The 15801-nt window shown below is 62.5% G+C and overlaps 3 protein-coding genes across 4 annotated transcripts; 2 read left to right on the top strand and 1 right to left on the bottom strand.

Moving 5' to 3' along the window:
- Window positions 1-1398: 1398 nt before the first annotated feature.
- On the top strand, window positions 1399-6511 carry CORO1B (coronin 1B). The gene is made up of 11 exons (XM_049892648.1): window positions 1399-1474; window positions 2212-2414; window positions 2776-2898; window positions 2985-3114; window positions 3264-3445; window positions 3533-3652; window positions 4215-4319; window positions 4393-4538; window positions 4833-4890; window positions 5972-6244; window positions 6386-6511. Exons 2-11 carry the CDS (start codon window positions 2214-2216, stop codon window positions 6509-6511), a joined length of 1464 nt encoding a protein of 487 aa, XP_049748605.1. The 5' UTR covers window positions 1399-1474; window positions 2212-2213.
- A 763-nt stretch (window positions 6512-7274) lies between these two features.
- On the top strand, window positions 7275-9186 carry PTPRCAP (protein tyrosine phosphatase receptor type C associated protein). Its single transcript, XM_049892651.1, has 2 exons — window positions 7275-7358; window positions 8575-9186. The coding sequence occupies exons 1-2, from the start codon at window positions 7356-7358 to the stop codon at window positions 9184-9186; spliced, it is 615 nt and encodes a 204-aa protein (XP_049748608.1). The 5' UTR covers window positions 7275-7355.
- A 178-nt stretch (window positions 9187-9364) lies between these two features.
- RPS6KB2 (ribosomal protein S6 kinase B2) lies at window positions 9365-15512 on the bottom strand. Of its 2 annotated transcripts, none has more exons than XM_049892650.1 (15): window positions 14921-15512; window positions 14570-14610; window positions 14358-14478; window positions 14006-14074; window positions 13340-13487; window positions 12132-12189; window positions 11927-12027; window positions 11709-11799; window positions 11537-11627; window positions 11307-11414; window positions 10760-10822; window positions 10556-10633; window positions 10369-10428; window positions 10168-10280; window positions 9365-9900 (listed from the first exon to the last, which is right to left on the bottom strand). In XM_049892650.1, exons 1-15 carry the CDS (start codon window positions 14996-14998, stop codon window positions 9717-9719), a joined length of 1404 nt encoding a protein of 467 aa, XP_049748607.1. In that variant the 5' UTR covers window positions 14999-15512; the 3' UTR covers window positions 9365-9716. The 2 variants fall into 2 exon arrangements, with proteins under 2 accessions (XP_049748607.1, XP_049748606.1); XM_049892649.1 differs by having other exon boundaries at window positions 10369-10476; window positions 14921-15510.
- Between the last annotated feature and the right edge of the window lie 289 nt (window positions 15513-15801).

Here is a 15801-nt window from a genome sequence, read left to right as displayed (position 1 = left end):
CTCAAGGAAGGAGAGAGGGAGGTGTGGCCAAGTGCCCCAGGGCCCTCAGCTCCAGGGGGGGGGGGCAGACTACACCTGTGGGACCTAGTGTCGTCACCATTAGCTGCCGAGGAGTCGACCCTGACTCATGGCAACCCCAGTCACAGGACGGAACAAAATGCTGCCCCATCGGGCACCATCACCACGATGGTTGCAGATCCGACGATTGTGAGCCGTAGAGTTTTCATTGGCTGATTTTCGGAAGTAGATTCCCAGACCTTTCTTCCTACTTCATCTTAGCTTGGCACCAGATTTTTCTTCCCAGTTCACCTAAGTTTGGCCACCCATCTCCTCTGAAATCTGAAGCCTATGCAGCACCGCAGCAAGAAGCAAGTCTCCGCTGACAGACAGCGGTGGCTGTGCAGGAGATTCACTGGCTGGGAATCCAACCCGGGGCTCCCTCATGGAAGGCGAGAATTCTTCCAGGGAACCAGCACTGCCCTCAGAGCCGGTTGTCATGGAGTCGGCCCCAACTCATGGTGACCCCACGTGTGAGAGAGCAGAACTGTGCGCCACAGGGTTTTCAACGGCTGATTTCTCAGCAGATCAGGAGCCTTCCTTCTAGGACACCTGGGTGGACTTGAACCTCAAGCCTTCTAGCTAGCAGCCGGTGGGTTAACCATTTACACCACCGGGGGAATCCTTGGGACCTCCAGGGACACCTAAACCCACCAGGGTAGGACGGGATGGGGCGAACGCCGTTCCTTTTCACAAAGAGCTGGCTAGAAGGAGAGGGTCGTGGACTGGCCGCCCCATCCTCCACCCCGGCCTATGAGGAAGATGTTGAGGAAAGAAAGAAAGGTTTGGGCACCTGGGGGGCAGGACCCCGTCTATTTATATAATAAGGAGGCCAGCAGGACCCACCCCTGTATACCAGGAAGAACGGGGTGCTGGGGGCTTCCGCTCTCTCCTTAAAACACTGCTGTTTTATTCACCTTGTTAACCAGGAGAGTGTACGCTTATAACTTAAAAAGAGGCCCGTGAATACATAAACCGTCGGTGTAGACCTTATTTTGGAGTCGGCGGTGGACTGGGGAGGCCCTAGAGGTTTGCACTGGGGTTGGGGATGGGGAGGAGGAGCTCGACCCAATCCGATGGAATCCCGAGGCTGCCGCCCTGGGGTGCTAGCAGGACGGGGGAAGGGGCCCGGGGTCCGCGGCCAGGCAGCACCCCGCCCCCGCGACCCCGCCCCGGCCCCGCCCCTCCGCTCCAGGGGCTACCGAGGGGCTTCCACTCGCGACTTCCGGTTTGGAAGTGCCGCGGGGCCTGGGTCTCTGCGGGGGCGTGGCCCGATCAGGCCCCGCCCCGGTCTCCCGCCTCGGCCCCGCCCCCCCGCCCCCGACTCCTCTGTCACTTCCTGATTCCCGCTTCCTGCCTCCCAGAGGCCGGGATCCGGAGCCGTCCGAGGCCGGTGCTGCAACCCACGGCTCCCCCGGTGAGCGCGGTGGGGCCGGGCTGGGGGCACGGGCTGGGGGCTAGGCCGCTGCAGGGCGGAGGGCAGGGGCCCGAGGTGGGGGTCGCGGGGCCGAGGAGTCCTCTCCCGGGCGCCCCACCCTCGGTCCCCGCTCTCCGTGGCCGCCCAGACTCTCCCCTCCTGGGCCGGGATCCCTGGAAAGTGGGCGCCCGGTTCCCCTTAGGCCGGCCCAGAGATGCTCTGCAGATGGGAGCGGCGTCCCGATCCCGCCCCGCCCGCCCCCCCCCCGCCGGGCTCCCTGCGGCCCCGCACTTCCCTGCAGCCGGGACTGGGACTCAGAACTGGGGCCTAGCTCGGCCCACTGTGCAGGCCTGTCCTGCCCCCTCCCTCCTTCCTCCCCATCACCCGGCCTCCAAATCCCTGGCCAGGAAGGAGCCCGCTCCCGACTGGGATGGTTACAGAAGAGTTAAGCTTCCTCTGGCTTTGGCCCCTGTGCCTCCCACCTCCCCACTCATACCACAGCCTGGGAGAGGCCAGCAGGCTTCTACAAACCCCCTCGGGACTCTGCAGTGGACAGGGCCAGGGGTTAGTGTGTTTCCCTCCAGATGCCCTCGGTCCGCCCCTGTGACCCCATGCTGTACCTGGGAACACTGAAGCCCAGGCCTCCAGCTGCCTCCTCCCCACTCCCTTCACACCACCCTGGGAGGGCTGCTGGTTGTTGGGACAGGCACACTGACCCAGGCCTCTCCTCCCTGCAGACATGTCCTTCCGCAAAGTGGTTCGGCAGAGCAAGTTCCGGCATGTGTTCGGACAGCCGGTCAAGAATGACCAGTGCTACGAGGACATTCGAGTGTCCCGTGTCACCTGGGACAGCACGTTCTGCGCTGTCAACCCCAGGTTCCTGGCAGTGATTGTGGAGGCCAGCGGCGGGGGTGCTTTTCTGGTGCTGCCGCTGGGCAAGGTGGGCCCCTCGGGAAGTACCTGGGCCACACCCTCTGGACTGTTCCACACACCTCACACCCCCCATCTCACCTGTCCCCATGCCGCACAGCAGGTGTCATAATCAGATTTATTGTTCAGGAGGTGTTAACCTAGAGCAAGTGTTTTATTGCCTCAGTCAGGGTCAGAGGCAACAAGCCCTTCCTGCTCAAGTGGCAGGCTGGTAGGGCACAGTCAATCATGCCCCAGTGACCCTCAAGGGGGCCACCTGTGGGGCAGACCAAGCAGGTCATCCCTACTCCATGGAGGGGAAGACTGAGGCTCTGGGAGGGATGAAGCCTGGGGGTCTTGGGTCCCCCATGACTGTCCCCTCGTGCCTGCAGACGGGCCGCATTGACAAGGCCTACCCAACGGTATGCGGACACACTGGCCCCGTCTTAGACATTGACTGGTGTCCCCACAATGACGAGGTTATCGCCAGCGGCTCAGAGGACTGCACCGTCATGGTGAGGCTCAGGACTGATGGAACGGGCGGCAGGGGTGTGGCAGGGGCAGGCAGAGGCCTCAGCCTGACATCGTCGCCTTCCCCCAGGTCTGGCAGATCCCCGAAAATGGGTTGTCCTCACCGCTGACGGAGCCGGTGGTGGTGCTGGAGGGGCACACCAAGCGAGTAGGCATCATCACCTGGCACCCGACAGCCCGCAATGTGCTGCTGAGCGCAGGTCAGCACCCTACCCCCACACGCGCCGCTTGAGACATCCCAGTGGTCCCTCCCAGGACCATCCGACAGAAGTTGAGGGGTGGGGTCCGACCTAGGAGGGTGGGCAAGCCTGGCCTGGCGAGCTGACTGTTCCCACCACCTGCCCACCAGGCTGCGACAACGTGGTGCTCATCTGGAATGTGGGCACAGCGGAGGAGCTGTACCGCCTGGACACCCAGCACCCGGACCTCATCTACAACGTCTGCTGGAACCGCAACGGCAGCCTCTTCTGCTCTGCCTGCAAGGACAAGAGCGTGCGCATCATCGACCCCCGCCGGGGCACCCTGGTGGCAGTATGTAGCCCCGGGGGTGAGGATGGCGGTGGCCAGGCCCAGGGGCCTGATGGGGTGCTGCACTGACCACCTGTGTCCCACCCCCAGGAGCGAGAGAAGGCTCACGAGGGCGCCCGGCCCATGCGGGCCATCTTCCTAGCGGACGGCAAGGTGTTCACCACCGGCTTCAGCCGCATGAGCGAGCGGCAGCTGGCGCTCTGGGACCCAGTGAGTGGCTGTGGCTGGCCCAAGGGGCAGGTTGAGACTGGGTCCTACCTGGGGGCTCCACTGGTTCCCCGCCTGACACTCAGGCCCTCAGGAGCCCCGTTCTCTGGCTGTCTTTGACTCTTCCCCCGTTGCCCCCAATCTACCTCTGTGTCTTTGCCCACGCTGTTCCTTTGCTTGCTTGTTACCATCTGGCCCAGCAGAGGCCCCCTCCTCCAGGAAGCCTTCCCAGCTTCTCCCCTGAAGTGCTTTGTCCCACAGCCCTGTGCTTCTGCACTGTGGCCTCTGGGGACCCCCTGAGGTAGGGGCTGGTACTGCCTGGTACCTCCTGGCCCCGTAGGGGGCCCTCTCAGCCCTGGCTCAGTGGTTCTAAGATCTGGAGCAAGCTTGGACAGCCAGCCCTGGTTTGGGCAGGAGCTGGGAGGGCCTGGCAGGGCACACTGGGTGAGCAGAGGCTTAGTGTTGGGAGGGAGCAGCCAGCGTGTTAAGGGCTGACATGTAAGGCTGGCTGGGGCCTGTCCTGACATGGGGGGCTCCCGGCCTGACTGCCCCTCCCGTGTGCCAGGGGAACCTGGAGGAGCCCATGGCCCTGCAGGAGCTGGACTCGAGCAACGGGGCCCTGCTGCCCTTCTATGACCCCGACACCGGTGTGGTCTACGTCTGCGGCAAGGTGGGGCTGGGGCTGGTCAGGGGTGGGGGCAGGAACGGAGGGGCTGCCGCATGCTGATGCCCCCCCACTGCAGGGCGACTCCAGCATCCGGTACTTTGAGATCACAGACGAGCCCCCCTACATCCACTTCCTGAACACGTTCACCAGCAAAGAGCCCCAGAGGGGCATGGGCAGCATGCCCAAGAGGGGCCTGGAGGTCAGCAAGTGCGAAATCGCCCGGTAAGAGGGGCACCTGGTAGCTGGGGAGGTAGGGTTCAGCTCAGCTCAGGACCGGGGCAGCCTGGGGGCAGGCCGGGTGAGAGGTCAGCTTGTGGGAGGCAACTTAGGAGCAGGAACAGCCTTCGGAAGGGGCCGGGAGACTCTGGGAGCCAGGAGTCAGGATGCAGCCTGGGAGAGGGGCCTAGGGGTCAGAAATCAGCCCTTAGGAGCTGCCCAGAGATCAGGGGTCAGTCTATGGGAGTGGATGATGGGGGAGGTTGGTAGATCCAGTGGGGCTTCCTCTCCCTTCTCCAGGTTCTATAAACTGCATGAACGCAAGTGCGAGCCCATTGTCATGACTGTGCCAAGAAAGGTGAGGCCACCCCACCCCCTTCTCAAGCAGATGGATCCACAGGTGGCCTGGGCTGAGGCCTGTGAGTGGGAGGTGTGGCCAGTGGGCGGGCAGATGCCAGCATGCCCTGTGTCCAGCCCAGCGTTTGTGCTGGGTGGGAGGCCAGCAGGGAAGGGAGGTGGGGTAAGCTGAAGGGCCCTGTCCTGGGGGAGCCACAGGAGGGTTGTGGAGGTCATGCCAATCATGGAAGTCTTCCCTTAGCAGGAAGAACCATCCAGTGGGGGTGGGAATGGAAAGAGGGATCGTGAGGGGCGGGGTCTGGCTGGAGGAGAGTCCTGTGGCGGGGAGCTGACCTGCACGTGACCTGTGACCTGGGCGAACTTCCATGAGTCTTGTGCCGGTGTTTACTGAGGGCTTCAGTCAGCGAGCCACGCACCTTCTCAGTGAGCAGATCATGATCGAGGCTGGTGGGGCCTGCCCCGGGAGTTCCTCATCCATGGGACGCACACATGGCTCCCACAAAGCCCCGGAGCTGGCCCTGCAGCCTACAGGGGCAGATGTGTCACAGGCCCTGCTCCGGGAGGCTAGGGGAAATTTGGGGGAACTGTTGGTGATGTCCAGAAGGGAAGTGAAAAGACAGCTGAGCTTTAGAAAGGTTACTGAGGGCCAGGCCATTGTAGGGTGGGTAGGCAGGGTGCCAGCCTGGAGGCCAGGAGACTGGTGAGGAGGTGGCCACCCAGGGTCCCACTGAGAGGCGATAAGGCTGGAGCCAGGACAGGGGCTAGGGGTCCAATGGGGGCTGGGGAAGGCACCTGGCCTCAGGGACCATAAGGAGACAGAAGGGGCACAGGGCCCAGTGGCTGAGGTTCCCCTGCCACCCCCAAGATAAGCTCAGGAGAGGTCAGGGCTGGGAGCCAAGACTGCTGCAGCCAGTGTGGTTGGGAAGAGAGCTGCCACTCCCCCACCCAGGGTGGCTGGGCCTCCAGGGACCATGGTGATGGGTGAGTGACAGCATTGGTGGTGGGGGGGGACATGGCTCCCTCCCTGCGGCTCCTTACCCAAGGCTGCAGGACCCCAGCTGATCCTGCCGCCCCCCCCGCAGTCCGACCTCTTCCAGGACGATCTATACCCTGATACGGCTGGGCCAGAGGCAGCCCTGGAGGCGGAGGAGTGGGTGAGCGGGCGCGACGCTGAACCCATCCTCATCTCCCTGCGAGAGGCCTACGTGCCCAGCAAACAGCGGGACCTGAAGGTCAGCCGGCGCAACATACTATCCGACAGCCGGCCCGCTGCCACCCCTGCCCGCTCAGGGGCCCCCACACCTGCAGCCACCACTGCTGTGACCGCTGCTAGTGGCAGCCTCACCGGAGCAGCGGTATGTGCCTGCGGTCAGGTGGGGGTAACGGGTGGGCCCTGGGTGCTAGGTGGGTCTGGACCACTGGCTGCCCTCTAGGCCCCAGGCCCTGCCTGGTGGTCGGTTTGAGGAGGGCTGGCCTCTGACCCGCCGGCCCTGCAGGAGGCCTTTAAGCTGGAGGAGGTGATGCAGGAGCTGCGGGCCCTGCGAGCGCTGGTCAAGGAGCAAGGTGAGCGCATCACCCGTCTGGAGGAGCAGCTCTGCCGCCTGGAGAACGGGGACGCTTAGGACTCTCCCCGCCGAGGGACGCCATCCCACCTTCTCCTCTGCCCCCTTCTCACTCAGCTTCTGCTGGCAGGTCACACGGGGCCTCCCTGGCTGCCAGGGCCTCTGGGGCTGGTTTAGGAGCTGTCCCCTGCCCCAGGCCACCCTGTGGGCCCCAGCTGCAGCCCCTGCCTGGCTCTCGTCATTGTTACTGTGGAAGATTTTTGTACCAAGGCAAGCTCACTTGTACTCTGAGGGACCATCTCCTCATCCCTGCCCGGCCCCCCGCCCCTCCCCGGAAGAAGTGGGAGGGATGCGCTCTATATTTTCATTCCAAATAAAGTTCTCTTTCTAAAAGCCAGGTCTGACCTCCTGCTGCAAGGGTGGGGCTGGGAAAGGAAGTCTGGAAACGTGGGGACAGGTGAGGCCCACAGGAATCAGAGACGGGAGATGCACCTGAGGGCCGCACACATTCCCAACAGTTACCTCCCAGAATCCTGCCAGGCAGGAAACTGAGGCAGGAGACCTGTGGACGCCTCTGAGGCTGTGCCCTGCTCTTGGCTGGGTGCCCAGTTCCTTGTGCCCAGTTCCTCCTTCTGGAGGCCTGGCCACAGGCCCTGTGGCCCTAGCCACAACCTTTGAGGCACATACCGATCAGGTCATTTGTGGATCCAGATGGGCCTTTGGGGCCCCGGGGACCACCATCAGGGTCCTGAGCAGGGAGGGCGGGGCCGGGTGTTTGGGCAGGAAGCGGAAGAGTTGGGGCACCCCTACACACTCTACATCCCGGCGGGGAGAACAAGAGCTCACTTCTCGCTCAACACTGCCAGGGCTGGAGGTGGGCGCCCGGCGCCAAGACAGCCGACCCATGGTGAGCGTGGGAGCCTGCAGGGATCCTGGGGTGTGGGCAGCAAGAGGTCAGGGCCCAACTTTCTGGGCCCCGGGAACTAAGGAAGGTGCCCCATGGGGGCCCAAGGGCAGAAACAGGCAGGGCAGAGGCAGAGACCTAGGAGGCGAGTGTGGGGCAGAAGCCAGGCCTCCTCCCTCCCGGCTGTGCGTGGCACCCACTTCCCACTCTAGGCCCCGGGATGGGCCTTCTCACCCCTCCCCTTGGGAGCTGAGACTTGGAGACAGTTTCAGCTTGCATCACTGTAGTTGGGGCAGGCAGGGCCCAGGGTGGGGGGGGAGGTTTGCACCCAGCACCCCTCCCCACAACACCCCCACCTGCCTTGTTCCAACCGCAGGCTTCCTCTGGCAGCTGCGTCCGCCCCCCAGCCCCCAGCGCCCCTGCGCACCGAGGGCCCCGGGGACCTGTAGCTGAACGGAAACGCTGCAGCTGGGGCAGCCCCGTGCCTGGGAGAAAAGGAAGAGGGGCCTTGGGGACCCCCACTCTAGGAGCTAGCTAAGCACGGGTGGAATGGTTTTCTCCGTCCAAGGTCTCAGGAAGAGCACCTAACACTGGCCTGTAGGGCTCCTTCCTTCCCTCCCCTTCCCAGCACCCCCCAGGCAGGCAATCTCAACCCAGTCAACCAGTATTTACTGGGCACCTGCTAGGTGCCAGGTGTGGGTGTAGGTGCTCAGTGAACAAAACAGACCTGAAACCCGTCTTCCTGCTGGGGGCTCCTTCCTTCCACATTCTGAGAGGGGACGGGAGACAATCGGCAATGGATAAACAGGATGATCTAGTGGGTTAGTGCCGGGGGAGAGAAGAACAGAGCAAGTTAAGGGGCCTGAGGGCAGGTGGGTGGGTGGGCTGCAGACAGAGACCAGGTGAGTAAGGGAGAGCAGGTGAGGCTGCGCCAAGGCAATGTCTGAACCAAAACTTGAAGGAGGTGGTGGGTGGCCTGTGGCTGTCAGGAGAAGTGTCTGGGCAGAGGCACAGCCACAGCAAAGGCGCGGGCAGGAGCAGGTTCAGTGCTGGGACAGTGAGGCGAATGGTAGGAAGGCAGCCAGGGCCTTGTTGGCTGGGGAAGGACTTGGGCTTTTCTGCTTGACTGTCCCCTCTCTGAGACAGGAAAGTGGCAGGTCACCCAGACAGCCCATGGCTTGGTCCCCACCCCAAGTGATGAGACCCCCTGTCTCCACAGGCTCTGCCCGGCGCCCTGGGGCTCGGGACCCTGCTGGCCCTGCCGGGGGCACTGGCCTCAGGCGACAGCACAGAGGATGTGTCAGGCTCCAGCTCTGTCACCATCGTCTTGCTGCTGCTGCTACTCCTGCTGCTGGTCACTGCCCTGGCACTGGCCTGGCGCCGCCTCAGCCGTGACTCAGGGGGCTACTACCACCCGGCCCGCCTGGGGGCTGCGCTGTGGGGCCACACGCGTCACCTGCTGTGGGCCAGCCCCCCAGGTCGCTGGCTTCGGGCCCGGGCTGAGCAGGGGTCCCTGGACAATGACCCCGAGCAGCAGGAGGATGAGGAAGACGCCGAAGACTACATCATGGATGGCGGCCTAGGGGTGGCCGGACCCCAGGAAGAGCAGCAGCTGTTTGGAGGGGGGCCCAGCCCAGGGCAGGCCCCAGAGAGGGCGGAGGAGGCCCATGACGGCGATGCCGAGGGGTGCCTGGGCATCCAGGGGCCGGTGGGCTCCGGAGGCAGCGCCGAGGCCCTGCTCAGCGACCTCCACGCCTTTGCTGGCAGCGCAGCCTGGGACGACAGCGCTAGGGCAACTGGGGGCCAGGGCCCCCACGTCACCGCACTCTAGGGGCCAGGCTTTGTCCCCATCACACCCAAGCTGCCACACCTGGACACAGCCTGCCCTGGACCCACGTCACCCACACCCCGCAAGGACTCTAATGCCCCCTACAAGTTCCTGTTCCCATTCCCCCACTCCCCATCCCCAGGATAAGAGAACAGCCTTTAGAAATAAAACTCTCGTTTCCAGCCCAAGGTGCTGTGGTCCTATGGCCACCCCTCCAACCCCCAGCAGGGGCTCCTCCTGGCACAACCCTGCCCACTTCTGCCCGTGTCCAAAGGAAGAGCCAGGTCAGTGCCATGATTCATACTTTAATTCCCCAGGGGCACAGCTTCGCCCAGATGGGCAGCAGTCCATCCCCGCAGCTGTGGCCTGTGGCCCTCCACACTCATGATTCAGGAGCCACCGCCACCCTGACAAAGACACACACTCTCACCTGCACTTACTCCCCTCCGCCAGACATGCCCTAGGTCTCAGCAACTGGCCCAGAGTTCCGCTACCCTCAGAGCCTGCAGGGAGGGGCCTCCCCACCCTCCCTCCTAGCGCCCAGAGTGCCCACGGCCCCTCTTGGACTTCTTGGTTCCTGAGGGGGGACGGATAGGGAGGGGGGCAGTGCTCGAGGGTGGTGGTGGTGGTGGCAGGAGCGGAGGTAGAGTTGGCTCCATGGGCTCCGGTGGGCCAGGGCTGGGCCGGAACCCCTCAAAGGGGGAGAACTTCAGGGGGCTGCAGGGGAAATCAAGGCAGAGTCAGAGCCCCACAGGCCCAGGCAGGGGCCTGCTGGCCCGGGGTCAGAGAGGGCAGACTTCCCTACCCATTCTGGGTACACAGCTGTAAGGCTCCCAAACTGCAGGGACTGAGGCCTCCAGGCACAGATGAGGAAACCAAGGCCACGGGCAGTAGCCCAGCGGCTCATGGTAGAGCCAAAGCTAGCCATGGCCTCCTGCCCACCAGCGCCCCCACCCCAGTGGCATGACCCTCTGCGTGCAGTACCTGATGGGGGTCCGGGGGCTGCTGTTGAGCCGCCTGGGGGAGCGCAGCTTGGGCTGGAAGGAGAAGCCCTCCTTGATGCTGTCCAGGACGGAAGGTGCCACGTACGTGAAGCCCTGGGGCAGAGGCCGGGCTGGCTCAGTGTCCCGCCTTCAACCATGATCCCTGCCTGGTCCCCATCAGCCTCAGGCCCCCAGGACTCACCAGGAAAGCCTGGTTGGCACTCTCACTGAGGGCTGAGTCGTCAGGACTGTCCACTGGCGTCTGCCGCGTGAAACGGGTGTCAAACTGACTCACATCCTCCTCTGACTGCTGTGGGCCGACCACGGGGGCAGGGGTCAGGGGTCTCTGAGACAAGGGTCCTCAGCCTGCCCCTGGGCTCCCCACTCACCAGACAGGGCCTGAAGGGAGGGTCCACACGGCGGGCTAGGAGGTCGTCCCAGTGGATGTGCCGGAAGAAGGGGTGCCTCTGTGGGTGGAGTGACCCCAGATACACCAATAGGTCAGGCTCCTGGCTCCCTCAGTAACTTGCTGCCCTCAGCACCCCAGCACCCTTGGAGACAGCCCTGCCCCCTTATGGTGGTCCCAGGCCCACCTGCACGTCAGCGCCATCCCCTGGGCCACCCCCAATCCGCTGGCTGGGATTCCGCTTCAGAAACTAGGGAACAAGGGCAGAGGGTGACGGCCAAGGCGAGGTGGTGTGCTCCCCCCATTCCCAGGGACTGGCAAGGGAGGAGGAGGGGGAGGGTAGGGAAAGCTCAGCGGCCCCTTCTCCAAGAAGCCTTCTCACCACCCCAGAGCACTTTACTGGAATTCCAGCTCCACACCTGGACAGAGCACCTACTGGGTGAGCCTCCCCTGTATACTGCCAAGAGCTGCTTTTTGGGGGATGTCTTAGGATGAATGAGTAGTGAGCTCCTTGTGAGTGCTATGCTGATTGGACTTAGACGAGGGCCCATCCAGGGTCAGCAGCCAGTCCGGTCAGAGCTGTGCAAGAGGAGTGCCCGTCCACTCCCCAAGGGAGACCGCAGCCAAGCAGGGGCAGCGCCAGCTCCCCCACAACCAGAGACTAAGGAAGCCACACAGAGCAATAGGCAGGGAGAAGTGGCGGGGCCCTGACCAGAGGCAGGAGGCAGTCCCACCTTTTTGACGAGGTCCCGGGCGTCTGGGGTGAGGTAGGGGGGCAGCACTAGCTTCCCCTTGACGATCTTGTCCATGGTTTTCTTCCGGTTCTCTGCGGTGAAGGGTGGCTGGAGGAGGCAGAAGGTGAGAGGGGCCTTGTGGGCCTCCCACCAGGCCCTGCCGCTGCCCGTGCCCTGGGATGGGGGGGGTCTCCTCCCGCTCCCCCCAACCGTGAAGGGGCTGGACTTGCCGATCCAGTGAGCATGTCGTACATCAGGGCCCCCAGGCTCCACCAGTCCACCGCTCGGTTGTGGCCACTGCGTACCAGAATCTCTGGGGCCCTGGGCCAAGTGGAACCCTCAGTCAGGCCAGGCACCTCTGGCTGTCCCCCTGGCCCCTGGAACTAGCCAGCGGCTGCTTACATGTACTCGATGGTGCCACAGAAGGTGTGGGTGACAGCACCCTCATGAATCGACTCCTTGCAGAGTCCAAAGTCTGTCAGCTTGATGTGCCCTGAGGAAGCAGATGGAGGGAGGGTCGGGCCAGCCTTCCCAACCTGGCCCGTGGGGCTCCGCAGCCCTCCCCGAAGTCTTCGGACCAGTAAACAAAGCTGCACGCGCGCACGTGCACTCGGGCGCACCCTGACTGTTGAGCATGATGTTCTCAGGTTTGAGGTCGCGGTAGATGATGCCTTGGGAGTGCAGGTGGCCGAGGGCCAGAGTGATCTCTGCCAGGTAGAAGCTGCAGGGCCCAGACAAGGTGAAGGGCAGCGTAGGGCAGCAGCCGGGCCTGGGCGTCCCTGGAGCCCCCTCGGAGGAGATAGAGAGGCAGGAAGGCACACTCACCAAGCTGTGTCCTCCAGGAAGATGCCTTCTCGCTCCAGATGTGTGAAGAGCTCGCCGCCTGTGACACAAACACCGCTGTGGCTCTGTGCCAAGACCAAGACCCTTTTCTCTCTCTGAGTCTGGGTTTCTTCTCGGGAAGAGTGGGGCACGGAAGTCCCGCCCTACCTGCCTCCCAGAGCTGCCGTGGGGATTCAATTCAATTCAGCAAACATCTACCGATGCCTACTCGGTGCCTGGCCCTGTGCTGGGTGAAGCTGGGGACAGAGATGAAGAGACCCAGCCATTGCCCTCAGGACCCTCAGTCAGAGGGGAGACAGACATGCACGGACTGCTTGGATAGGCCCAGACCGAGGCAACGGTTCTGAGAGCTTAACCCAAAAAATCTCAGGCAGAAGACATGGGGAGACAAATTAATCCCAACACAAGGGAACAGAGAAAGTCTCATGCAGATGAAGGAGCTCTGAGGGGGACGCTGAAATGGCAGGAAGCGTGCAGCGTGTGGAGGAGAAGCTCACGAGGCTCGGCTGGTACAGACAGGACAGGTGGAAAACACAGGCCTGGACCGCTTCATGGCGACCCAGCATGCCAGGCTTTGTCTGGGTGGTTACAGAGAGCCATGGAATTCTGAGCAGGAATGGTGAGAGTAAGCCGTGCTCCAGAAAGACCCTGGCAGCTGGTGGAGGGGACGTTAGAAATGGGTGAGCTGCAGGCCTCGAGCCCAGTTAAGAAACAACTGCAGCTCCCATTCCCCTGCGAGAGTGCAGAGGATGGAAGGCGCTGCTGAGAATGACCCGCTGGACTGGGACCTAGCTGGATGCAGGGCACAAAGCGGAGAGGAGCAGGACATGAAGGTACAGGAGAAATGGACAGAACAAGCCTCCAGGCATCTACACATGCCCCCACCACTCCCCGGAGCTGTCTACCCGACGACAGAGGTGAGGGACACAATAGGCCCTGGACAGACGTTTGCTGAATGAATGAAGGGAAGGACGGGCGGATGGATGGGCGGATGGATGGGCGGATGGATGGGCGGATGGATGGGCGGATGGATGGGCGGATGGATGGGCGGATGGATGGATGGATGGATGGATGGGAGTGTGGGCCCCTAACCGCTCTACAATCATGCCTCCTCAGGGCTTCCCCCAGAGCTCCCATACTGCCTGCACCCAGCCTCCTGCCCACACCCCTGGCTGGGCCCCCACTCCTACCACTGAGGCACTCCAGGATGAGGTAGAGCTTGCCACCAGTCTGGAAGGCATAGACCAGCTCCACAATGAAGGGGTGCTTCACAGACTCTAGAATGTTCCGCTCTGCCCGTGTGTGTGCTGTGTCCTTAGCATTACGCACAATTTTGGCCTGGAGAGGTTAAGGGCCAGTCAGAAGGAGTGCTCCTTCAGGTCCTCCAGCCATCACCCTTCTAAGTTATCTCTCTCTAGGTTTTAGTTCTGTGTAATTCCGCTGCTCTCAGCAATCGTTCTTTTCCAGCCTGGTCTATTCTCTAGCACAAGGTCTCTCAGCCTTGGCACTACTGACATTTGGGACCAGACGATTCTGTGTCATAGGGGACTGTGCTGTACACTGCAGGGTGTTTAGCAGCACCTCTAGCCTCTACCCACTAGATGCCAGTAACATTCCCCAGTCATGACAATCAAAAATGTCTCCAAATGTTGCCCAAGGCAAGATCACCCCCAGCTGAGAACTACTACAGAGCAATATATATCACAATAGACAATAAGCCAGCAAATGCCAAAAACACGGGCCACAAAGTCAGGGACCAGCTCCGTCATGGCCTTGCTGTTCTCCCAAAGCCTTGGACGGTGCATTGGGAATGGCAAGCGCTCAGTAACTCCATGTTGGCTGAACCAATGACTCACCTTCCTCAGGACTTTCATGGCATATATTTTCCCCAAGTTGGTACCTTGTACTTTTCGCACCTGGAACACCTGTAGAGCAAGGGAGACTGGATCGACTTCCCTCTCCACATCTTTTCTTCATGAAGCCCCACCCTGAAGCTCTGGCATTAGGACCAAGAGGCCTAGGCCCACCTAAGGGTGGGGCAGGAAAGGTTTCCAGTCAGATTCTGAGAGGATCTTCCTTCCCTTTTTTGTTTCTAGCTCTGAATTCCATCTGAGGCTCTGCTGGCTGACAAGCCTAATTCATCCCAAGAACCCTTTGCCGAGGCCACCCTGGGGCTGTGAAGCCGGCGGCTAGGAGAGGTGCTGGTACCTTGCCATAGCCCCCCTTGCCCAGTACACGCAGCAGTTCAAAGCAGTGGGGCCCAATGCGCTCAGGGCCGGGGTTGACGCTGGTCTCGGTCAGCTCCACCTCCTCATAGTGTCCCACAGGCCTGTGGACACAAAAATGGATAGGGGCAAGGCTCCAGTACTCCCAGGGTCCCTTCCCCGGCCAACCCCTCCCCCAACGCGACCCTCACTCACTCCAGGCCAGCCGACCTCAACTCGGCAAGGGGACACACGTCCTGTGAGAAACCGAGGGGGTAAGCGCCAAGGGAAGTGCCAGGATACCGCTCCCTGCCCGCAGCTGGACTGCTTGGCCCAGGAGAGGGGGGGGTCCGCGATGGGAGCTGGCAGGATAGGGGCCAAGGAGCGAGGAGGAGAGGCGGGGGTCAGGAGAGAGAGAATCGGGGGACAAGGCTGGGGAGAGGTGAAGGTGGGGTGAGACAGGGACTGGGGCCTGAGAAGGACCGGAGTCTGCAGGTGTCGGAGCCCACTCCGGGTGCGGGATGCCGGCTGCGGTCGAAATCGAGTCGCGCCGAGCGGGGAACTCACCGCGGGGCTGAGCTCTGGCTCGCCCTCGCCCTCGCTGCCCTCCTCGGTCTCCAGGTCCAGGTCGAACACAGCTGCCATGGTGGCGCCGGCCCTGGGGGCCTCTCGGCCCGTACCTGGCCGCGCTCTGACTGACAGTCGGAGGACACCCCGATCTATACGTCATAACTCCGCGACGGTGGTCGCGCGCGCCGATGACGCACGCGGGGCGACTCCCTCCCACGAACAGGCCGCTCAGCCGGGCGAGGAGTAAAGATGGCGTCCGTCACAAGGTCTTTCGGGAGTTGTAGTTGCAGAGTGCCGCGGAACCAAGCCTCCAGCCTGCGGAAACCCCTTCCGCGGGATCCTCTTAAATCATCCCTGCTTCACAGGGGTCCTCACCGGACACGGGCGGACTGAAAGGCGCTCGTCTTGGCTCTGGAGATAATTCGGGTCTAGATGGGGCAGGGTCGGAGGTGCATGCTGGTGGGACTGTAAATTCAGTCCCCATCCCTGTTCGAGCCGTGCGCGGCCAGCCTGGCTGGGTGGGAGAGGCGATCGCGACCGCGTCCCCTCCCTGTTCGCCCCTGAAAGGCTGGCGGCTGCATCAGGCTCCCCCTAACGTGCCTCCCGGCGCGAAGACTCTACAGTGAGAGCGTTTGCAGTGAGAGCAACTCACGAGCAGGCTCTGTTGCTAGGTTCCTGCCCGAAAGGGGTTTGGGCCTCATTCCATACACCCGCAGATAAGGATTTGTGCCGGAGTTTGTTCCATTGTCAATTTAAGCACATTTAGTAAATCCGCCGCCTGGTAATTAGTTAAAAATCCAAACGCAGACGTGGAGTGGATTCCGACTCATGGCGACCCCACGTGTTACAGAGTAGAACAGCTCCACAGTGTTTTCTTG

The sequence above is a fragment of the Elephas maximus genome, chromosome 7, assembly GCF_024166365.1.
Source record: "Elephas maximus indicus isolate mEleMax1 chromosome 7, mEleMax1 primary haplotype, whole genome shotgun sequence".
Classification (NCBI taxonomy): Eukaryota; Metazoa; Chordata; class Mammalia; order Proboscidea; family Elephantidae; genus Elephas; species Elephas maximus.
This window is presented reverse-complemented; position numbering and strand designations above follow the sequence as displayed.

Excerpts from the sequence above, each read along its gene's own strand:
- CORO1B (XM_049892648.1), top strand. The coding sequence starts at position 2,214 with ATGTCCTTCCGCAAAGTGGTTCGGCAGAGCAAGTTCCGGCATGTGTTC. Across the intron at positions 3,115-3,263 it reads CAATGTGCTGCTGAGCGCAG|GCTGCGACAACGTGGTGCTC; the intron begins GTCAGCACCCTA and ends CCTGCCCACCAG. Across the intron at positions 4,891-5,971 it reads TCATGACTGTGCCAAGAAAG|TCCGACCTCTTCCAGGACGA; the intron begins GTGAGGCCACCC and ends CCCCCCCCGCAG.
- RPS6KB2 (XM_049892649.1), bottom strand. The coding sequence starts at position 14,998 with ATGGCAGCTGTGTTCGACCTGGACCTGGAGACCGAGGAGGGCAGCGAG. Across the intron at positions 10,634-10,759 it reads GGGATGGCGCTGACGTGCAG|AGGCACCCCTTCTTCCGGCA; the intron begins GTGGGCCTGGGA and ends CTCCACCCACAG. Across the intron at positions 9,901-10,167 it reads AGCCCCCGGACCCCCATCAG|CCCCCTGAAGTTCTCCCCCT; the intron begins GTACTGCACGCA and ends TTTCCCCTGCAG.